This window comes from Panthera onca, chromosome B1, assembly GCF_046562875.1.
Source record: "Panthera onca isolate mPanOnc1 chromosome B1, mPanOnc1 haplotype 2, whole genome shotgun sequence".
Taxonomy (NCBI): Eukaryota; Metazoa; Chordata; class Mammalia; order Carnivora; family Felidae; genus Panthera; species Panthera onca.
This window is the reverse complement of record NC_138342.1, coordinates 179,715,680-179,740,465: the sequence shown is the minus strand read 5'-3', so window position 1 is coordinate 179,740,465 and position 24,786 is coordinate 179,715,680. Positions and strand designations below refer to the sequence as shown.

Here is a 24,786-nt window from a genome sequence, read left to right as displayed (position 1 = left end):
GAAATTTTGATTGGAATTACATTGAATCTGTAAATCATTTTAGGTAGTAGGAACATTTTTGCAATTTATTAATTTTTCTGATCCACATACACAGGATGGCTTTTGATTTACTTGTGTATTCTTTAGTCACTTTCATCAGTGTCTTTTAGTTTTCACAGTAGAGGTATTTCACCTTATTAGTTAAATATATTACTAAACATTTTATTATGTTTGTGCTATTATAGATGGCATTGTTTTATTTCTCTTTCAAATAGTTTGCTGTTATTGTATAGAAATGCAATTAATTTTTATATGCTGATATTGATTTTGTATTTTCATTTCTATCCTGTAACTTTACTGATTATTTTTAATTCTTACAGTTTTTTGGTGAGTTGTTAGGGTTTTCTGTATATAGTATACAATATCATGTCATCTGAAACAGAGACAATTTTGCTTCCAATTAGGATGACATACATTTATTTATTTATTTATTTGCCTGCCTGCTCACTCGCTCACTCTGGCTAGAACTTCTAGTACTATATTGAAGAGGGGTGATGGGAGTGGACGCCTTTGTCATGGTGCTGATTTTAGAGGAAAAGTTTTCATTTTTTCATCATAGAATATGATGTTAGTTGTAGGTTTGTCATGCATGGCATTTATTATATTCATATACATTCCTTCATGCACAGTTTGTTGAGAGCTTTTATTATGAGAGACTGTTGATTTTTGTCAAATACTTTTTCTTCATCTATTGCGATGATCATATGATTTTTATCTTTTATTCTGTTATTGTGGTACATCACACTTGTTGACTTGTGTGTATTGAACATACTTGCATCCCATGGATAAATACCATTTGGACATCATGTAATGTGCTTTTAATGTGCTCTTGAATTCTGTTTGCTAGAGTTCTGTTGAAAATTTTTGCATCTATATCAAGGATATTGGCCTATAGCTTATTTTTTTGGTTTCTGTTTCATTTTGTTTTGTAGTGTCTTTATCTGGCTCTGGTAATAGGGTAATTCTGGCTTTGTAAAATGAGTTTGGGAGTAATCCCTTCTCTTCAATTTTTTGGAAGAGTTTTGAAAGGACTGACATTAATTCTTTTTTAATGTTTGGTAGAATTCATCATTGAAACTATCCGGCCTTGGCCTTTCCATTGTTGGAAAAATTTTTATTACTACTTCAGTTTCCTTAGTTATTGCTCTGTTTAGATATTCCATTTATATTTCAGTCTTGTTTCTTCATTTTCTTTTACTTTCAGCTTTGTTAAGGTATAATTGGTAAATAAAACTGTAAAGTACTTAAAATGTACATTGTGGTGATTTGATATTTGTATGTATGTGAAAAGATTCCCATCATCCAGTTAACTCACACATCTATCACCTCACATATTTATCCTTTGGGTTTTGTTGTTGTTGTGAGAACATTTTAGTTCTATTCTCTTAGCAAATTTCAATTATTATTTTTTAATGTAGTCTTATCACCCATAGTCACCATATTTTACATTAGATCCTCAGACCATATTCATCTTATACCTGAAAGTTTTTACCCTTTTACCAACTCCTCTCTATTTCCTCATTTGGACCCTTTAAGTTCTACTAGTGATTTATAATTTCATAACAAAAACTACAAAAATTACTTTCATTGTGAGGAATAAGAAAGAGATATTAATATTTTTGAGTCTAGCTATTCTTTCTTAAAACAATATTTAATGAGAATTTTACATGACAGGCACTATTCTAAGATCTGGTGATATATCAGTGAACAAGAGCAGTGAAGTCTCTGCTTTTGTGATATGTAGATTATCATAGAGGGAAGCAGATAATATTAGAAAAAGGGATGAGTTGAGAGTGGATGGATGGATGATGGATGAATGGATGGATGGATGGTTGGATGGACCGAACGACTGATGGGTAGATAAATAGGATGATAGATGGATACAGTTGGTTTGTAATAAATAAGCAAGGTAATTGATTATGAAATAGAGAATTATATACTGTGGAGGTTGAAGGAAGGAAACTACTTTAGCTTGAAATGTCAATAAATATTCAAGCTGAGACCTGATTTGACAAGAACGGGCCAACAAAAGGAAACTCTGAGTCAAGAGACAAGAAGGACATAGTCCCTACTGTAGAAACCAATTTGGTGTTTTAGAAGAACTGGGAAACAACCAGTATGGCTGCAAAATACCAAGAAACAAGAGAATAATAGAACACAAGGCCAGAAAGTATAAATGTAGTGTAGATGGTATGCAGCCATGTGGGCCATGAGAAAGTTGAGTTGTAAAGAGTAGGCACAGAGGTGTTTCACTCATATTCTCTCAGGTTAAAATTGTAGAGTGATGTATACCTCTGCTTCTTCCCATTTACATTACCCTCACCCTCAATTTTCCTCTATGCTCTGAGGCTACCTTATAACAAAAATAGAGCATTTGATGGATTAATGTACTGCCTTTGATGAAGTTGCCAAGTAAATGCATCTACTCAGCAGACATGTCTTATATACATACTGTGTACTAGTTTCAGGAAGATATCATGATACTAATAATAACAGTATTTATAGTAAAGGCAAACATTTAATGAAAATTATTATGTGCCAGTTACATGTACTTTGCATATATCTTGTTTAACCCTTGTGAAACTCTATGAGTGAATGCTATTATTATACCCATTTCCTTTTTTTTTAATTTGACTATAGTTGATGCACAGTTATGTTAGTTTCAGGTATATAACTTAGTGATTTGACAGGCTTAGATATTATGTTATGTTTACCAGAAGCATAGATAGCATCTGTCCTATTACATTGCTATTATAATATTATTGACTGTATTCCTTATATCCTGCTTTTTATTCCCATGACTTAATTCATTCCGTAAGTGGAAGGCCTGTATTTCCCTCTCCTCTTTACCCTTTGTTCAACTCCTCTCCCCTCTTCCTTCTAGCAACCATCAGTTTGTTTTCTGTATTTATAATTCTGATTCTGTTTTTGTTCACTCGCTTGTATTAGATTCCATTTATGTGTGGAATCATACTGTATTTGTCTTTCTCAGTCTGGCTTATTTCAGTACCCTCTAAGTCCATCCATGTTACTCAAATGGAATGATCTCATCCTTTTTATGGCCATGTAGTATTCCATTATATAAATATAAATATAAATATAAATATAAATATAAATATAAATATAAATATAAATATATAAATATATATATGTATATATACATACACACACACATAGTATTCCATTACATACATATACACACACATATAGATATATAGATACACACACACACACACACACACACACACACACACATATATACACACACCATTCATCTGTTGATGGACACCTATGTTGCTACCATGTCTTGGCTATTCTATTGTAAATAGTGTTGCAATAAACATAGGGGTGGATACGTGAGTTCTTGTTTTCATTTTCCCTAGATTAAATACCCAATAGTAGAGTTACTAGATCACATGATATTTATATTTTAATTTTTTAAAGAGCCTCCATACTCTTTTCCACCGTGGTCGTACCAGTTTGCGTTCTCCCCAACAGTGTACGAGGGGTCCTTTTTCTCCACTTGTTTGCCAACACTCTTTGTTCCTTGTCTTCTTGATTTTAGCCATTCTAACAGATACGGAGTGATATCTCATTGTGAGTTTGATTTATGTTTCCCTGATGATTAGTGATGTTTAACATCTTTTCATGTTTCTATTGACCACATTTACATCTTTAGAAAAATATCTATTTAGGTCCTCTGCCCATTTTTTAATCAAATTGTTTTTTTGGTGTTGAGTTGTATAAGCTCTTTATGTATTTTGTATATTATTGGATATATAATTTGCAAATATATTACCCCATTCAGTCAGTTGTCTTTTTGTTTTGTTGATGATTTATTTTACTGTGCAAAAGCTTTTTATTTTGATACGGTCTCAGTAGTTTATTTTTTGCTTTGGTTACCTTGCCTTAAAAGACATATCTAGAAAAGTGTTGCTATGGCTGATGTTAGAGAAATGACTGCCTATGTTCTCTTTTTCTGTGGTTTCAGGTTTTACATTTAGGCCTTTAATCCATTTTGAGTTTATTTTTTTGTATGGTGTTAGAACGTGATCTAGTGTCATTCTTTTACACGTAGCTGTCATTTTTCCCAGCACCATTTATTGAAAGGCTGTCTTCCCCATTGTGTATGTTCTTGCCTCCTTTGTCATAGATTAATTGACCATATAAATGTGACTTTATTTCTGTGCTCTCTATTCTGTTCTATTGATATGTGTGTCTATTCTGTGCCAGTACTCCACTGTTTTGATTACTACAGATTTGTAGTTGAAATCTGGGGTTGTAATACCTCCAGTTTTGTTTTTCTTTATCAGGATTGCTTTGGCTCTTTGGAGTCTTTTGTGATTCCATACAAATTTTAGTATTACTTGTTCTGGTTTTGTGAAGAATGTTGTTGTTATTTTGATAGAAATTGCATTTAATGTGTAGATTGCTATGGATAATGTGGACATTTTGACAATATTAATTCTTCCAACCAATAAAAACAATATATTTTCATTTATTTGTGTCACATTTACTTTCTTTCATCAGTGTTTTATGTTTTAAGAATACAGATCTTTCACTTCTTTGGTTAAGTTTATTCCTAGCTATTTTATTCTTTTTGGTGCAGTTGTAAACGGTGTTGTTTTTTTTAAATTTCTCTTTCTGCTATTTTGTTGTTAGTTTATAGAAATGCTGCCAATTTTGTGTATTAAATTTTTTTCCTGCCACTTTATTGCAGTTATTTATACTTCTAGTAGTTATTTGGTGGAGTTTTTAGGGCTATTTCTAGTATCATGTAATCTGCAAATAGTAACAGTTTAACTTCTTTACCAATATGAATGCTGTGCTAGGACTTACAGTACTATTTTAAATAAAAGTTGTGAGAGTGGACATTCTTATCTTATCCTGATCTTAGAGGAAGAGCTCTCGGTTTTTCACCATTGAGGATGGTGTAAGCTTTAGGTTTTCATATATGTCCTTTATTATGTTGAAGTATGTTACTTCTAACCCCATTTTGTTGGGAGTTGGGAGTTTTTATCATGAATGGATGTTGAATCTTGTCAAATGCTTTTTCTGCATCTATTGAGAAGATCAAATGATTTTTATCTTTGGTTTGTTGTGGTGTATGATGTTGTTTGATTTGTGAATATTGAGCCAATCACCTTTGCATTCCAGGAATAAATCCCACCTGATCATGATGAATGATCTTTTTAATGCATTGTTGTATGTGATTTGCTAATATTTTGTTGAAAATTTTCGCATCTATGTTCATCAAGAATATTGGCCTGTAGTTTTCCTTTTTTGTGGTGTCTTTGTCTGGTTTTGGTATCAGAGTAATGCCCACCTTGTAGAATGCATTTGGAAGCTTTTCTTCCTCTTCTATATTTTTGGAATAGTTTGAGGAGAATAGGTATTAAACCTTCCTTAAATGTCTGATAGAATTCCCTTGTGAATCTATCTGAAACTAGACCTTTATTTTTTGGTAGTTTTTTTTTTTTTTTTTTTTTTTTTTTTTTTGTATTGTCAGTTCAATTTTATTACTTGTAAAACAATTCATTACTTGTTTTGGAAGATTGTATGTTTCTAGGAATTTATCCATTTCTTCTGTTGCCCAGTTTGTTGGCATGTAATTTTTCGTAGTATTTTCTTAGTACTCCTTTGTATTTCTGAGGTGTCAGTTGTTATTTCTCCTTTCTCATTTTTCACTTTATTTATTTGGGTCCTTCTTTTTTCTTAATGAATATCATTAAGGGTTTAATTTTATGTTTTCAAAGAACCTGGTCTTGTTTTCATTGACTTTTTCTTTCTTTTTTTTTCTTTTCTTTCTTTCTCTCTCTCTCTCTCTCTCTTTTTTTTTTTTTTTTTTTTTTTTGGCTCTATGTCATTTATTCCTGCTCTGATCTTTATTTTTCTTCTACTCATCTTGGGCTTTGTTTATTCTTATTCTAGTTCTTTAGCTGTAAACTAAGATTGTTTGTTTGATTTTTTTCTAATTTCTTGAGGTAGACCTGTATTGCTTTATACTTCCTTTTTGGAACTGCTTTTGCTGTGTCCCAGAGATTTTGGACCACTGTGCTTTCATATTCATTTGTCTCCATGTGTTTTTTTAATTTCTTCTTTGTTTGCTTCATTGATCTATTGGTTGTTTAGTATCATCTTGTTTAGTCTTCATGTGTTTGTGTTTTTTCCAGTATTTTTCTTGTGATTTACTTCTATTTTCATACCATTGTGGTAAGAAAAGATGTGTTGTTTGATTTCAATATTCTTATCCTGTTTTATGGCCTAATATGTGGATTCATTATGGACAATGTTTCATGTGCACTTGAAAATACTATATATTTTGTTGTTTTTGGATGGAATATTCTGTTATGTCCATCTGATCCAGTATGTCATTCAAAGACATTGTTTCTTTATTGATTTTATCTGTATTATCTATCCATTGATATAAGTAGAGTCTTAAGTACCCTAGTATTATTGTATTACCATAAATTTCTCTCTTTATGTCCATTCATATTTGTTTTTCGTATTTAGGTGCTCCAGGTTAGGTGTGTAGATATTCACAAGTGTTATATCTTCTTGTTGAACTGATCCATTTATCATTATGTAATGTCCTCCTTTATCCTGTTACAGTCACTTAAAGTCTATTTTGTCTGGTACAAGTATTGCTACCTAACTTTTTTTTCCACTTCCATTTGCATAGTGAATGTTTTTCCATCCCTTTCGCTTTCATACTATATATATATGTCTTTAGGTGAGGTAAATTTCTTGTAGACAGCATATAGATGGGTCTTGGTTTTTGTTGTTGTTGTTGTTTTATCAATTCTGTCATTCTGTATCTTTTGATTAAAGTATTTAGGCCATTTTCATTTGAGGTAATTATTGATAGGCATATGCCTATTGCCATTTTTTTGGCAATTTGGCAATGCCTATTGGTCATTTTTGTAGTTCTTTTTCGTTCCTTATTTTCTTGCTTTCTTTGTGATTGATGAATATCTATAGTGTTTTGTTTGGCTTTCTTTATTTTTTGTTTATCTATCATAGGTTTTGGGTCTGTGGTTTCCATGAGGTTCATATATAACATTCTGAGTTGATAGCAGTTCATATTCATTTGATGGTCATGTAAGTTCAAACACAAGGAAGGAAAGGAGGAAAATCTTGCTTTTTCTTTTTCCCTTTCTCATTACTTTTTACTCCCTTTTCCACGTTTTACATATATGTTGCCATATTTTATTTATTATTTTTTATTCATATTTTCCTTATGTCTAATTATAGCCACTTCTTTTCCACTTAAAGAAGTCCCTTTAACATTTCTTGTAAGGCTGGTATAGCGGTGTTAAATTCCTTTATCTTTTGTTTGTCTGGAAAACCCTTTATCTCTCCTTAAGATCTGAATGATAACCTTGTCAAATAGAATATTCTTTTTTATAGGGCTTTTTTTTCTGCTTAAACACTTTGAAATATCATGTATGTCACTCCCTTCTGACTTACAAAGTTTCTGCTGAAAAAGTAGTTGATAGCCTTACAGGTTTTTCCTTGTAGGTAACTTTCTGTTTCTCTCTGGATAGTTTTAAGATACTCTCTTTATCTTTAACCTTTGACATTTTATTACTATGTGCCATAGTGTGGAACTCCTTGGGTTCATCTTGTTTGGAACTCTCTGTGCTTCTTGGACTTAGATGTCTATTTCCCTCCAAGTGTAAGGAAATATTCAGTTATTATTTCTTCAGAAAAGTTTTCTGCACCTTTCTCTCTCTCTTCTTCAGGGATCCCTATAATGAGAATCTTTGTTCACTTGGTGTTGTCCAAGATCTCTTAATCTATCCTCATTGTTTAAAACATTTTTTTTTCTCTTTTTGCTGTTCCTTCATCAAAGCTTGTTTGCTTTCCATTATCCTTTCTTCTAGATCACTGATACATTTGTCTGCATCCTCTCATGTACTGTTGATTCCCTTTAGTATGTTTTTTTTTTTTATTTCAGTTATTGTATTCTTCACCTTTTCTTTTCTTCTATTTCTTCACCTTTTAATATTTTCTTTCTCTTTTTTGAAGCTCTTACTGAGCTCTTCCGTTCTTTTTTTTTTTTTAGTCCAGTGGGCATCTTTATGATCATTACTTTAAATACTTTATCAGGCATGTTTCTTATCTCTGTTTCATTTAGTTATTTTTTGAGGGTTTTTCTTCTTTCTTGTGGAGCATATTCCTCTAGCTCCCCATTTGCTTGACTTCCTGTGTTTGTTTCTACGGATTAGATGAAACAGCTACTTCTCAAGTTCAGGGAGTTGTCTTGCGTATGGTGTCCCCTATGCAGACCGTGGGCTTAGTGACTTTTGCTGGCTGGCTGGAGCTATGACTGTATATGGTAGTAATTTTTTTTTAAATCGTGGCCTTTGCAGAAAGAATAAGAAAAATAATAATGAAAGAAAGTAAGAAAATAGAACAGAAAAGGAAAAAAGAAAAGAAAAAAGAAAAAAAAAAGAACAAAATCAAAAAGAAAAAAATTAAAACAAGACAAGACAATTTTTTTAGTGTTTACTTATTTTTGAGAGAGAGACAGAGCATGAGCCGGGAAGGGGCAGAGAGAGAGGGGGACACAGAATCAGCAGCAGGCTCCAGGCTCTGAACTGTCAGTGCCTGCAAACTGTGAAATCATGACCTGAGCTGAAGTCAGACGCTTAACTGACTGAGCCACCTAGGCGCCCAACAAGACACATTTTAAAAAGTAAAAAAACAAACAACATCAACAAAAAAACCATATATACATTTAATTAAAAAGTAAAAATTTAGGGATACCTAGGTGGCTCAGTTCATTAAGCATCTGACTTCACCTCAGGTGATCTCATGGTTTGTGAGTTCAAGTCCCTCGTCAGGTTCTGTGCTGACAGCTCAGAGACTAGAGCCTGCTTGGGATTCTGTGTCTCCCTCTCTCTCTGCCCCTCCCCCACTTGCTCACTCTCTCTGTCTCTCTCTCTCTCTCTCTCTCCAAAATAAATAAACATTTTAAAAATAAAGAAATAGGGCGCCTGGGTGGCTTAGTCAATTAAGCGTCCGACTTCAGCTCAGGTCATGATCTCAAGGTTCATGAGTTCAGGTCCCGCATCGGGCTCTGTGCTGACAGCTCAGAGCCTGGAGCCTGCTTCAGGTCTGTGACCCTCTCTGCCCCTCGCCCGTTTGTGCTCTGTCTCTCTCTGTCTCTCAAAAGGAAATAAACAGTTAAAAAAAATTAAATAACAAAACCTCTACAAAACCATGGCCTATTTTCTGTGCCCCAACACTACAGGGTAACTGGGCTTGTGGGCTTGTGGACCCTGGGCTCACTGAGGTGGCAAACTCCCTGTGATGACTGGATTCATCAGTTATGGCATCAAGACCTGCCTTCTGAGGCATCAGGACCCTCCATTTATGGTTTCCAAACCTCTTCACAGCAGGCAAATCCTGCTATGGCCTGGGCTTTTAAGGTTGAAGGAGAGAGAGCATTTCCGAAGCGCCTCAGCCCTTTTAAACCTTGACTTCTCTTTTCTGTGTCTACATGACTAGGGCTAGCATGGGCTTGTGGACCCTGAGCTTGCTGAAGTTACAAGCTCCCTGAGATGACTGGGCCTGCCTGTTACGGTGTCTGGACCCTGCTCCTGTCTAGGCTTTTAAGGTGGAGTGGAAATATAAACCAGGCCATTCTCTGGTCCCTCTGACCTGGAGAGGTTTCTCATAATTCCTCTGCAGCTTGGCAGACTTCTGGTGAAGTCTCTTTTCTGTGCCAGTTGCTCTTTTAAACAATGTTTTTTTTTTCTGTGCCCAAAGACGGAGGGATCTGTTCCTGGTTCCTCAGTGCTATCCCTCCCCACTGCAGATTGCAGTGTTGCGGTGGGGTTCTCTTGGTTACCATCCATCTCTCTTGCTGTTCTCTTGCCATTCTCTCTGCCTTTGGTTGTTCAGTAGCTGTTCAGTCAATCTGCAGTTTTTCTTCACGAGGAACTGTTCTATTAATAGGTCGAATTTGGTGTGTTCCATGGAGGAGGTGATATCAGAGTCTTCCTATGTCACCATCTTGAACCAGAACTCTATTAACATCCATTTCCAAGTGAGAGAATTGAATCACACATGTCAAAACCTAATTCCTACCCCTCATATAGCTCATAGTTTATTAGGTAGATAGACACTTGAGCTAAATGATTTCAAGCCATTGTGGTAGGTGTCACCATGGAGGTCTGATGGGCGTGTAGAAGAGGGTGAGGTGAGGAGAAATGAGAACTGTGTTTTCATTTGACGCTCACAGTGACCCTGTCGCATAAGGGATGCGAAGTGAGTTACTCATGATCATATAGAGAGGAAGGGGTATCTATGGGCTTCTACCTCCTGACTTAACTGCAGTGCCCCAGCTAGCTCCCACTACCGCCCATTCCAATTTTCAATGAGCTGTTTAATTACCAAAGAATTACCAGTATTTTCTGTCTAAAATCAGACCCTCTGAAGAGTACAGTTGTTATTACGAAATAGTGCATGGTTATGGGTGACATGTCAGTGTCAGTTGTCACTAACTTTTTCTAGAATTTCTTTTAATGTTATTTATTTTTGATTGAGACTGAGACAGAGTGAGAGCAGGGGAGGGACAGAGAAAGAGAGGGAGTCACATAATCTGAAGCAGGCTCCAGGCTCCGAGCTGTCAGCACAGAGCCCGATGCGGGGCTCGAACTCACAAACCGTGACATCATGACCTGAGCCGGAGTCGGACACTTAACTGACCGAGCCACCCATGCACCCATATTGTCAGCAACTCTTTAGCATCTTCAGTGTGTGTTGGGAAAAGGAGAAGGTGGAAAGATGTGGGTGGCAGGGAAAAAGGCATGCAGAGAGCATGTACATGCCTTTCATATCAATACGTTTTTCTGATAGGATCTGGAGTCAGGATCTGAAAGTGGAGCAGACGCCATTTCAGTGAATCAGGTGCAAACGAATTTGTCTTCTCACACCGAATCCAGTGACCTACCATCTTGCACCCCAGTGGCCAGTTTTGGAACCAAACCCAAGTCTACGGTAAGTTGTGAGTGGTAACAGTCAGTTTTAATTGAAATGCTGATGATCATAAGGTAAGAGTTGATATCTTATCCATTCAATATGGAAAAAAATACTCTTAGAGTCTTGGTTGCAGTAACTTGATAGCATTTAATTAAGTACAATCTCACATATGTTGCTTGCTTTATAATGGTAACACAAGTACTTCACTAAAACAGGTCATGGTTCTAGAATTACGCAATATATGGTACCAAATTTTGTTGCTGGATAATCGGATCTTTAAAGAACGAAGAATGAAAAATCTGGAGTTGGTTCTCCCTGAATTATTATTCTGACCACACTGCTTACTAGTCGGAAAATTACCTAAGACTAGATACATAGATAGAGAGATAGAGATATATAAAATCACACAAATCATAAATTTTACGTGGGTATTAATTGACATAGCTCAAGCTCATGTAAAAGACTTAAACACTTGGCACAAAATAAATACTGAATAAATGTAAGCTACTATCATTGTTATGATAATGCTTCATCAACTTTACAGTGCTACCAAAACAAATAAAAGGAGAATTACTATGTATAATAGTATGGTATGGTGAATTGTAAATAAAAGACATTTTCCGTTAAGTAAAAAGTTGAACTGCTACAGGAAAGCAGTATTTGACTGTAAAAGGTAACATTTGTGGAGGAAGTAATTACTACTTCAAATATCTAAAGTCCCAGCAGCTCCAAAATAACCTTCCCTAGTTTAGTGAAAATCATAGTGGCATATTATTTTTTTAAATGCCGATGTTAGCTTAACACAGAGAAACAAGTTTGGAGTGCCTGTTTGCCTGATTTTAAAATAAAAGGCAAGTCTGAAATAGGACTCAGAAGAGAATACTCTGAATTTAAAACATGGTAGATATGTTGAATTGCAGGAATATATAGAACATTTTTAAGGGAATATTTATAGAATACCTACTACATGCCATGCACTATGATAGATTAAAGACTGGGAGAGCGATAAGACATACTTTCTGTCTTTAAAAAGCTCACAATCTAGCAAAGGGGAGTAGGTACATAAACAGTGAAATGCATATGGTAGTGCTGTACATATTGGAAATGGCAGGAACCGGGGCGCCTGGGTGGCGCAGTCGGTTAAGCGTCCGACTTCAGCCAGGTCACGATCTCGCGGTCTGTGAGTTCGAGCCCCGCGTCAGGCTCTGGGCTGATGGCTCGGAGCCTGCAGCCTGTTTCCGATTCTGTGTCTCCCTCTCTCTCTGCCCCTCCACCGTTCATGCTCTGTCTCTCTCTGTCCCAAAAATCAATAAAAAAAAAAAAAACAAAAAACAAAAAACGTTGGAAATGGCAGGAACCAATGACATACCACGTAATGCTATTTTAGGGTACAGTGAAAAAATAGGATCAAAAATAATATGTGTCAACAGGCAGACTACAATGAAATGGTGCTCTTCTGTTTCACAGTGTGTAATGAAGGTTAAGATGCAAAATTAAAGTATGAAACCAAATGATCTCATTTCACCATATTCTTACTGAGTACAAAGGTAAAAGCTTCTCAACAGTTTTAACTCAATGGTGTAGGAACCGGTGGAGCATTGGCTTTTTGAATATTGGTACAGGTATGTGGCTGACACATCAGAAGTAAAAAAGGAAGGTGAATCCCCTTTTTAAAGGTATTTATTCTTAAATTCGCTTTTGAAAGCACCTGCTGATATCCTAAAGAGCTGTTCTTTTCTCTCTGATATTTATTCTGTGTTCATCATTTACTTCAGAAAAATTACCATTGACATCTGCTATTTCTCCCTTGAAACATACATATTTTAGTGCGCGGTCACCTTGTCATTTTTAACAATTTATACAACTTTGTGTGAAGTTCCCTCGTTTTTCTTCAATACCCTCGTGTTTGTAAATGTGCTCAATATATTTCCATTGAGCTATGTTTATGTATTTTTATGGTAACCAACTATTGTAAAGTTTTAGAATGAGAAACATGAAGCCATCGGTTTTATCAGGACCTTGATTCTTTAGAATACTTTGAGATGGGTCTGTTTTCAAATGTTTCATGTTTTGCCACATCACTTGACCGAACTATTCACTCCACAGGCAAAATTAAGAAATGCTAAAGTCAGTTATGGAACAGAAACAGACGTTTTTGTGCACTCCAGGTTAAATGTTTACTGAAAAGTTGTCAAGTTTGGATAAAATAGTACGTGACTGTCTCCCCAGATGTTCAGCTGTGACTTGTTACCTGGGTGCATGATCACAGCTTCACAGTGATGCCACAGCTCATTAGTCCGTAAGCACTGAGAACCACGAGACAGTGAACTCAGGCTCCAAACACACAAGACGACCAAAAACTACTGACCCAATCTCGACCAATACCACAGGCAGTTCGACAACTGTACATGGAACTCTGTCCAGCTACTGAACTATAATTTAGTAAAATTCTCCAGCAGGCCATGAGAAGGACCCAGAAATAAACACTCCACTGTCACAGACAGCTGACTTTTAGGAAATTTCTTACTGAAAATGGCCAATAATGAAAATAGCTTGAGGAGCAGGCTTTTTGGGGGGTGTAAGAAGGGTCATTTTTTTTGCGGGGGGGGGGGGTGTCGTTTTAATGTGTGTGTGTATATTTTATTTTGTGTTATTATTGGTGTTGACTATTTTGAGTACAGTTCCTTCTTACTACAGTTTGAAAATAATTCTTTGGCTGTGGATCACCTCTCTGTTTTTAGTTTGTTTCTTGGCTGGAATACAGAATTTTACCTATTTTATGAGAGAGTAAATAGGTTCTTTTCCCTTCAGTTTGGAGCTTGGGAAATAGATAATGTGTAACGGCAGTCTGGCTATTTTGTGAAAAGAGAGAAAACTCCAGTATCCTACATAGTCATTCTTTTCACAGGGAATTGAAGTTTCAATGTTAATATTAAGTAGAAACATTAAATTCTAAGAACACCTACTTCTAACATCTACCCATCACGAACTAACCTTCTGCTCCATCGTGTCATATTTTTACAAAATGTTTACTTTTATTTCATAATTATTTAATGTTACATTTGATTTGCTGCTGTGAAATCTATTTATAATGGTGACTAACTACCACAAATATTTGGCTTTCCTTTTGTACGTAGGACCTCTCTGGGTTTCCAAGTGCCTATTTTTTCAATAAGATTTCTTCTTTTATATGTATTATTAGAACAGGACCAAGGAGTAATCTTCAGATATTTCATGAATACTATGTATATATCATGCCAAAAAAATGAGCGTTAAGGTATATTTCAGGGATGTATTTCACACAAAAATGAAAAAGTTGAAAGGTAGGATACCCAGTACCAAAAAAACACATTAGATAAAAGAGGTCTAGTGTTTTGTGTCCAAAAAATCACCAGTTTCTCTCCCCAAATCTTTGTTTTGTTCCTTTGAAACAGTGTCATAATGCCTTTCTTGAGAGACACTTTCACAAACAACCCATGATTAGTCATATTGTTTTAAACAAAGTCTCTGACTCACTATAGAAGGATATACTGGCGTCCTTCCAGCTATGGTAATCGGTTGTTTGAGTTGTTCTTATATTCATTAATATGGGGTTGTAACATGAAAGATTTTAAAGCTCAGCACTAAAACCTCAGGGTTTTTTTTTTCCTAAACATACTTATAAGTGTAAGTCTTCATTAAATTATTATTAATCATTAAGAGATAAACTGAGCCCTAGATAACAAAAAAAAACAACAACAGTGCATTTCATTTGTAGAATAAGTAACTGGAGGAACAGGGAGAGTCTAGTATTCTACAGAATAATCAAGAGCATCATTCAGAGCAGTGCAAGGATATGTTTTCAATTTAGTCTAAATTCCCCTTCCCTCTGTCTCCCAAAAACTTCTTTAGTTGCCCTGTGATAGAATTCTAATAACAGTGATGAAACCCTCAATCATTTGGGCATGTTGGAACCACAGCTAGACAGAGCAGCTTTGAGTATGTCCTCAACTATCTAAAGGAATTTGGGAACATATTGGCATTCATATCAGAATGTATTACACACTGGAAAATAACCCTTTTATTAAAGACATCAAAAACAGAAGTTATTAACCTTCATTATTGTAATGGCTACAGGGTAAAAAAGACAAATCCATCTTATTTTAGCTCAAGGTGGCAACAGTGGGTCTCATTCTACAGATTGAATACACCCCTCATCTTTTCATTATTACTACCAAAATAGCCATGAGACAGATGAGGGGAAACATCAGCTCATGGGAGGATGGGAGCTTCAGGCAGGCAGAAGCACGCCCAGCCGGACAATGCCACCTCCTCTGGAGAGCAGTTCAGAATAAATCTTGCCTACCGGCTGCCATGATGTGACGCAAATAGAGCTCAGAAGTGGACCCTGACTGCAGTTCATGATCATTTCTCGATGACTTTTAAAAAGACTCCAATAGGGGCGCCTGGGTGGCGCAGTCGGTTAAGCGTCCGACTTCAGCCAGGTCACGATCTCGCGGTCCGTGAGTTCGAGCCCCGCGTCAGGCTCTGGGCTGATGGCTCGGAGCCTGGAGCCTGTTTCCGATTCTGTGTCTCCCTCTCTCTCTGCCCCTCCCCCGTTCATGCTCTGTCTCTCTCTGTCCCAAAAATAAATAAAAAATGTTGAAAAAAAAATTAAAAAAAAAAAAAAAAAAAAAAAAAAGACTCCAATACTGCAATCAACCTGATAGTCCAGCCGCTTTTACTGACAGTTCCAAAAATTGTGTGGTCACTCTACTCTGTTGTTGAAGAGAACACTATCTCAGTACGACCCCAACACAACTGTTTATGCTATAGTCGGTTTAGTGGGGCATTTACATACAATTATTTTTCGACCCTCTGCATGATAGAAGGCAAGTAGTACTATTCTGGTCTGGCATTCACTTACCAACAGCATTGTCATCCCTTAAAAATATAAATCTTTTGGGGCACCTGGGTGGCTCTGTCGGTTAAGCAGCTGACTCTTGATGTCTGCTCAGGTCATAGACTTGCAGTTTGTGAGTTCGAGCCCCGTGTCAGACTCTGCACTGACAGGGCAGAGCCTGCTTGGGGTTCTCTCTGTCTCTCTGCCCCTCCCTACCTTTCTTTCTCAAAATAAATTAACTTTTTACAAAAAGCATAAATGTTTTGAGGTGCAGAGAAAAGGAGGGTGATGGCACAGTGTAAGAATTTTAACATTATATTTTATTTCTTTTTTCTAAAACTTTTTTGATGTTTATTTATTTTTGGGAGAGAGAGACAGAGCATGAGTGGGGGAGGAACAGGGAGAGAAGGAGACACAGAATCTGAAACAGGCTCCAGTCTCTGAGCTGTCAGCACAGAGCTCGATGTGGGGCTCAAACCCACGAACCGTGAGATCATGACCTGAGCCAAAATCAGACCCTTAACCTATTGAAACACCCAGGTGCCCCAACATTACATTATTTTAAATGAATGTTATTCAAGTTCAGGTCATTAAAAAACAATATCTTTTTTCCCTTTTTTCACCCCATGAAATATTATTCAGTCTACATTTTTCTTGAAACTATCAATTTATATCTTGGCCACTGTACATGCGAGAGCCACAAATTGTCACTCATTGTATTTCTGTGAATCTATATCTGTAACTGATAAAAGCAGAGACAAAAAGAATATGAACTTTAAGAAAGAGCCAGAAGTTTTATCCAGGTAATGATTATGGAGAAAAGCATGTTTGCACGTGTAATAATAATATCAAATGTAAGAAGGACAAACATGTATGAAGTGCACACTCTGTGGCAGATATATTATGGATTAGTAAGGCGTAGTTCATGAATCCTTACAACAGCCTTTAAGCTAGATGCCATTATTTCCTAGACTTCATAGAAGAGGAGACTGATATGTATAATGGCTAATCTGAGCTGCCTATGGTCTCCTGGTAGGAAGGCATGTGGCCAGATACTTCATGCTCCCCCTAAGACTGATTTATTCAGAGATTCGCCTGCTAACCACCTGGTTTCAGAACCAACATAAATTGGTTTGAAAGATTCTTATGTCGGAGACAAATTGTCACTGATGTTTGAATTATCGGAGTGCACAAGAACAGTTTACTTGTGCAATAAAGAATGGGGGCTGGTTCATCAGAGCATGGCATAGGTCATATTGTGCTAACATCATTTTCTAAATCATCCATCTACCATGGATTTTATGTGTGTTTATATGTACAGTATATCAGATTTTATATACATATGTTTGTACCTATTCATATCAGAATATATATACATATATGTGTGTATATGTGTATATGTGTATATACAGACATACATTCCCTAGTGTTATTTTCCAAGAACCCGTGTTGAATAATTCTCAATTATATGGTTCAAATTAGTAATTATTAAATTTTTATATAGTCATAAAATTATTATTCAGTATAAGTTTTTATAATATCTTTTTTATATAAGACAATTTCTCAGGATAAACACAGAAACCACAAAGGCAGACTTATTCATTGTTACCAGGTATGAGATGTGGTAGTATCTTTATCTGGGATAGGACATTTAAGGTTTGAAAAGGTTTGAGAAAGGGTTTCAAAAGAGAAAAGCTCGTAAGATAGAAGACATAGGTTAATGGACACTTTGACAACCAATAACCAATTTAATTGTTGCATCTTTAAAAGGAGGACTTCCATGTAAGGCTGCTTAAAAATAAAAAAAATATATAAAGCTTAGCCTTTAAATGTGGGAAGACTCAATATCTGTGTGAGATTCTCAAAAGACTGAGTTTTGAAGATTCAGTCAGTTATCCAGTGAAATGATCTGATGAGCATAGAACACCTTTGTTACAAATAATACACTTCAGACACATTGACGGGAATTATTTTTTTCAGGTTTATTTCCTAGTGGAGAATTCCACAGTATCCTTTTTGCAGTAAATTAGGCTGTGCTTCATGGATATGTGAAAAACAATTCTGCTAAGGAACTATAAAACACTGTTGCATTTGTCTCAATTATACAGAATTTCAGTAAAATTACACGTGATCCAAGAAAGAAAAGAAAAACCATCAGGGGCTCCCCATAATACTTTCAGTGTAAACTAGATTTTATATCTAAATTCAATCACCTATCTTAGGCATACTATCATTAAGCTAACCTCATTATATGCTTGTGATATATTAAATGGCAGGCATTAAAATTGAAAACAAGTATATAGATTCTGGAGTCCAAATCACATTATTTTAAAATATATTTTAAAACCCAATTCATACACATAATTTTAGTATTATCTGTGTTTTGTCTTACCAAGGTATTATATACTACATTTTTATATCATATACTATATTTTTGTTTAAATGGTTATCAGATGATTATTTTTAACACAGCTGGTAATTTCCCCAAATGCTGTCCACTGTTTAAAATAAAATAGAGGGATAGGGGCTCCTGGATGGCTCAGTTGGTTGAGCCTCAGACTTTAGCTCAGGTCATGATCTCGTGGTTTGTGAGTTTAAGCCCCGCATTGGGCTCTGTGCTGACAGCTCAGAGCCTGGAGCCTGCTTCTCTTAATTTATTTATTAAAAGTAAGTAAACATTAAAAAAAATTTTTAAACAAAATCGAGGGGTAAAACATTGTCATTTTTACAAAGATGAACTACAAATACTCTTTTTTATTGAAGTCTTGGGAAAACATACAAGGTAATACATAAAATTAATTAGAATTTAAATAGTATTTCATAATGTCACATATGATAAGAAATAACATAGTAAAGGAAAAAATGACATGTAATTTTTAAAGAAAGTTTTGTCAGCCTCTTCTGAAACATCAAAAAAATTAAATTAGTACAGCTTACCATTAGTAAATGCAAGAATGTAATGGTCTTAGAAAAATGCCTTTGATTATAATGCTTTTGAGTGTGGCAATTTTACTTTGACATAGAAAAGCAGTAACATTAAAGTATGTGGATTTTTAAAGAAATATTTGTCTTTGTTCACTAAGATTCTCATTGTTTATGAGAAAGAAAAATAAGGCACAATTTATAGCTTTTTTAAAGAAAAACTGAGCCACCAGAGGATTGGGAAAAAATGTATTTAAAAAGGACATCATTCTGTGATGATTATAATGAAATATTTCTTAGAATTCTATGATTGTAAAGCATAAAGGAATCCATTCACATATTCTGGATTTTGAAATAATAGATAAATATGTAATTCATTAACCTTGGGCTTTGAAAAATAGAAACATTTTTATAGTCATTTGCTTTTATATTTAAAATAAATTCAAAATTCTCATTTCTAGTGTTTGAAGATACTGACATCTGTTTCCAATGCATTCACACATTAATTCATGACAGTCTCATTTGGGGTGAGTTATTTGATCTCTACAATGACCTCCTCACATCAGCCTTTTCCCTTTGAATCTAGGAGCTTCATTTTGTCAAAAATAAGCATAATTCGTACCCAGATACACTGATTCTTAATACTAAACACTGAGTGCATGGTATTGGAAGAATTTTTTGATTTGGCAAAATTATTTCTGTCTTATTTGTGTTTAGTTTATAATAATCTAATTAGTTGGAACAGAATTCCTAAAGCCAAAAAAAAAAAAAAAGAGGGAGAGATGTAGAAATGGATCATATGGGATCATGGGACAGTGGAAATTTAGTAGATTCCTTAAGGGCAAAATAAGCCATCATCTCCACAACCTAAGGTTTAGTCGTATGAATAGTACTTTTGTATGTTATCATCATTACAATGAGAAAAATTTAGTTTTTCCATGTGCTGATGTTACTTCTCGAATCCAGCTCATATTTTCATCCAAGAGAAATAACAACTTCCAGTTATTTCTGGGCGATGTAAAATGGCAAGCCGACAGCATGCCACATCACAGCTACCAGGAATATAATTCATAGCACTAAGCAGTAATAGTAACCAGTAAGCTATTTTCGCGGAGTCCTCACTTTCTTCGTTTCAGACCTAGTTGTCCCAAAGCTTTAATTACATATTAAATATATTCCTTGCTTTTTAACTTTTCCCCTTTGATTCTTTGACGGATAATTAATTTTGCCCCTGGCGTCTGGTGGCCTCAACTGGTTCGAGACAGCTGAAGTCCGTCGAAATGCTGAACTGAGGAGTCCGTGTGAATACTCAGTAGCAGTTACACAGAGTTTACAGAGAGGGCCTCCTGAACTATAGTTGTGAGCTGTCCGCCACATAACCAATTTCTAAATGAAAAAATAAAACCATCAGCCATGTATTTGAGTATTCTGAATATCACACATCTAAACATTTGGAGTCATATAACAAAAATAGGAAAGTAAAGGAATTATTTCCTTTCTATTTATTACGTCCCCAAACACCATCACTTGGGAAATATCAATATTCCTGACTATTCTGGGTATTTACTGAACATTTTATGTGTTCATTTCTGTTTTTAATCAGTTCATATTCTTTACGTCATTATCGCCACTGTCATTTTTAGTGATCCTCTTTTCTTCCCACTGTAATGACTTCATATAATCCAGATGAATTCTGGATTTGTAAACTTCAAAGTAAAATCAGTTGATGTTCATGAAAATGACTCTTATTGTTTTCTGCTCACAGTAAATTTCTTTATTTTATTTTGTTGTTTTATTGATTCATTTTGAAGGCCCTATCTGTGTATGTAAATACTATAGTAACTCACCACATAAGCATTTATCAAATTAGCCACAGTGTGAAATACAGAGACTCATCCAAACAGTCAAAAGTAACTGAATAAAATCAGTGCTGTTCAGATTGTGCTCTGGGAACCCCCAGAACTGCCTTCCTCCACCTGCCCCAGCAAGACTTATTTACCTTTATCTCTTTTATATATTGGCCTTATGAGTGCTATCTTCTTTGGTCAATCCATAGGATAAATTTTGTTCAAATCCTAGACTAAACAAACTATAGGAGCAAGAAAATGTTGAAGATTTTTTTTTGCATGTCTAGGGAGCTTCTGATATATATCTGCTTCGTTTCCAAGATCATCATGGTAAAGCCGCCCCCGGAACTTCCATGCTGCTAGGGCAAGGTATTCATTACTAAAGCTTCGTCACCACTGAGTCCTGAACTCTGGGAGATAAGAAATAAGAAAGCGTGAGAGAGAGCAAGTCTGGATCAGAGCAACTTGACTTAGCCTGGGTCTGGGGTTCTGCTCGCCTAGATCATTAGGCTTGTAAATGTGAAACAAATGCAGTACTGTAGAACATTGGGTTGTAGATAGATAGGTTTGCCTTTTTGTTTGTTTACTTTGTTTCTATTGGGGAATAAAGTCAGAATTTAGATTATTTTTAATAGATGAACATTTAGAACTCAGAACTAGTAGAATTTCCATTTAGATATATTTCCTAAGCAAATATCAGCTAAGTACTTAATTTTACATTTGGAATTTTGTTGTATCAAAATTGTACAATCATTTCCCTACTTGTAAGACATCTGTAGTTTTTTGTTCTATTTGTATGTTTACTATACATAACACTACAATGGGCAGTTCTATATATTTTTTATCTGTATTTCTAATATTGTCTTATGTAGTTTCATAGACCAAAAAGTAGTTGCATAGTTGTTAAAGAGAATTTTTTTATTTCTAGTAATATTGAACTTCTCTTATATTTATCAGACGTTTATACACCTTACTTTAATAAAAACGTAAAGAACAATGTTCTTAGCCATATGTAATAACTGGCATGTTCGTATCTTCATAATATTATTCTACATTTTACTTAAAAAGTATTTCTAATTTATAATGCAGGTGAGCTGTAATATACTATTAATGTTATAAAATCTTTTTTTTTTTTCCAAGAAGCTATAATAACTTGCGACGGCTATGTGTAAGCTACTCTGCTAGGCACTGGGGTAGAGTTTAAGGAAAGAAAAGGTTGGGGGGAGACGACATGATTGGAATCTCTGGACTCAGACTCTGGGACCAAGAATTGCCTGGAGAAGCTGCATTGGTGAGTGCTTCTGGGAGACAGACATGTATGGAGGTGAGGAAGGCCAAACTGGTCAGTAGGCAGAATTGGTTCAAACAGTAGCAGCTATGGCCTCAGCTGATTCTGTGGAGGTCTCTGGAGCTGGGTATTTCTTCAGCATTGTCCCAAATTGAGGAAGGGGGTTAGACCTCTGTATCCTTGCACCAGCCGATTATCAGTCTTAGGCTGCCCCTAGAAAATGACGTAACTCTGAGTGAGGCAGGTCCTTGCTGCCAAGGCCCTTTCCCAAAGGGTATTTCCCACACTGATAGCAGCAAAGGAACTGATGTACTTGGCCCTGAGGAGGGAGAAGTAGCCTCGCAGTCTCCTCCACACAGGCCATGACCTTCACCTTCATAGGGTGCATTCTCTGATGCAAGCACAGGTACCCAAGCACATGCTTGTGAAAAGATATAACAAGAACCAAATTATAGTTATTAAGACCCAAAGGGAACAACCATAAGGAACAGGAAAGATACAGACTCAGATATGCCATTGAAGGTAGAACTCATAGGGTTTGAAAATTGACGTTTTGCAAAGGATAAGCAAAAGGAAAAAATTAAAAGTGGATCCAAGATTTACATCTTGAAGAAGTAAGACAATGGTAGGGTCACTAACTAAGGGAGTAGAGAAGCAAAGGTAGAAAAGAGGAGAAAAAGGAAGGTTTTTAAGCCAACCTTATTTTAAGGTATATTTTACATACAATAAAATATACCTATTTTGGGGCGCCTGGGTGGCTCAGTCGGTTAAGCGGCCGACTTTGGCTCAGGTCATGATCTCGTGGTCCTTGAGTTCGAGCCCCGCGTCAGGCTCTGTGCTGACAGCTCAGAGCCTGGAGCCTGTTTCAGATTCTGTGTCTCCCTCTCTCTCTGACCCTCCCCCATTCATGCTCTGTCTCTCTCTGTCTCAAAAATAAATAAACGTTAAAAAAAATACACACACACACACACACACACACACCTATTTTAAGCGTGCATACCTCCAAGATGTTTTTGGTAATAACGAAAAGAAGGAAAAACCAAGGCTAGCAGAGGAAGTTTTATTGAGGGAAGTTATATTGTCCTTTTTTTTTTTTTTTTTTTTGGTATTGTTTTACTGTTTTTCCAGGAATGTGATCTTAGCTAAACATGCACTACCTGACAGAATGAAATCACGAACAAGCTAATTTTTTATTACATCTTCCACAACAAACACCCATGTCAGCGACTTTTCTTCCTCCTTGATTAGACAAAAACTCAGGGACTCCCATGAGACTTACTAAACACTCTTAAATAATACAATCGCTTTAAATTCCAAAAGGTAGCAGTCATGAATCAGAAATGAGAAGGTTCAATATGTATAATAATCAGCATTTTAATCTTCCTTTACCTATAAGACTTACTCCCTCTTTCTTAGTTTGGTCTGCCTGCAGCCAGGGGAGGTTGGGAGTGGGGCTCAACTTCCTTTTCCTTCCTAGCTCACCCCATTCATCACTGGCTAGAAGCTGTGTAATGAGAAGTGAGATGGAAAGTAGAATAGAAAAGATCTCACTGGATGAGATGTTCCAGAAACTGTTACCTGCTGTATCAGTTATCCGTTGCTATGTAACAAAGCATATTTAAACTTTGTGTCCTAAAATAGTTATTATTTCTCGTGGTTTCTAATAAGTTCAGAATATAAAAGAAACTCTGGTATGTGGTTCTAGCTTAAAGTATCTCATGAGGCTGCAGTCAAATGTCTACTGGGATGCAGTCCTCTGTCAGCTTTACAGGGGCTTCAAGAATCACTTGTAAATTGGCTTACTTGTGTGGCAGAGATTAGTGCTGGAAGGTTTGTTCTCTTCTATGTGGATCTCTCAGGAGGGCTGCTTGAGTGTCCTCGTACATGACACCTGGCTTCCCCCAGCGAGAGTCCAAGAAATTAGGAAGTCAGCCTAGCATGCCGGCCATATTCTGTTGGTCGTACAGACCAGCCCTGGTTGAATATGGAAAGAGACCACACGGGAAATGTTTACAAAGGTGAGAATTATTGAAGGCCATCTTGAAGGCTGATCAGCAAATGAGCCGTGTCTTTCATACATGCAAAGACATTCACCTCCTCCAAAGGCCTTCAGAAGACTCTTCTCATGACAGCATCCTTGCCATCTTCAAGATCTTGTTATATTAATGAAATCCAAATTTAGATGAGACTCCCAAGATATAGTTCCTCGAGTAAGGCCTTTGGGCATAGTTCCTCTTCATCTGAAGACCTGTGAACATACCCAGTGATCAGTGCTATGATAGATACAGCATAACCACTATAAATTCTCCCATACAAAAAGGGAGAAAATGGGATGCACACAGGAGTCAGGACCTGCAGAAATTCTGAAAAACAGCATGGCAGATATTTGAATGGTTTTGACTAGAAATCATTCCTACTACTACCTGAGAGTTAACTCTCCGTGGTTCCGGGTTCATCCCTTTGAGATCTTGGTTCCGCCCTTTGAGTCATGCTTCCTTTTTCTTATGAAATGACCACTGTTTGCAGCTGAGTAGTTTTCTCATCTTGGTTTCTGCCTATAGAGTTTGGGGGTTCCAAAGTCCTCCATTGGTTTTGCACTATTTCTGAATCTTTTGATATAAGATAAAGGTGTTTCTGCTAATATAATCTCTTTGAAATTTTGTGCGTCTCCTGTGTGTCTTTTTTTTTTAAGTTTATGTATTTATTTATTTTGAGAGAGAGAGTGCATGAGCAAGGGAGGGGCAGAGAGTGAGAGGGAGAGAGAGAGAATCCCAAGCAGGCTCCACACTGACAGCATCAGAGCCTGATGCAGGGCT

General features: G+C 36.1%; 1 protein-coding gene across 8 annotated transcripts in view; it reads left to right on the top strand.

Annotated features, from left to right (window-relative positions):
• DLC1 (DLC1 Rho GTPase activating protein) overlaps positions 1–24,786 on the top strand; it is a 514,092-nt gene that overhangs the window by 203,277 nt on the left and 286,029 nt on the right. For all 8 annotated transcript variants that reach the window (XM_078445401.2, XM_060653097.3, XM_060653095.3 and 5 more), the window contains one exon: positions 10,909–11,049. In XM_078445401.2, coding sequence (XP_078301527.2) covers positions 10,909–11,049 — 141 coding nt within the window. The remainder of the gene's footprint in view (positions 1–10,908; positions 11,050–24,786) is intronic.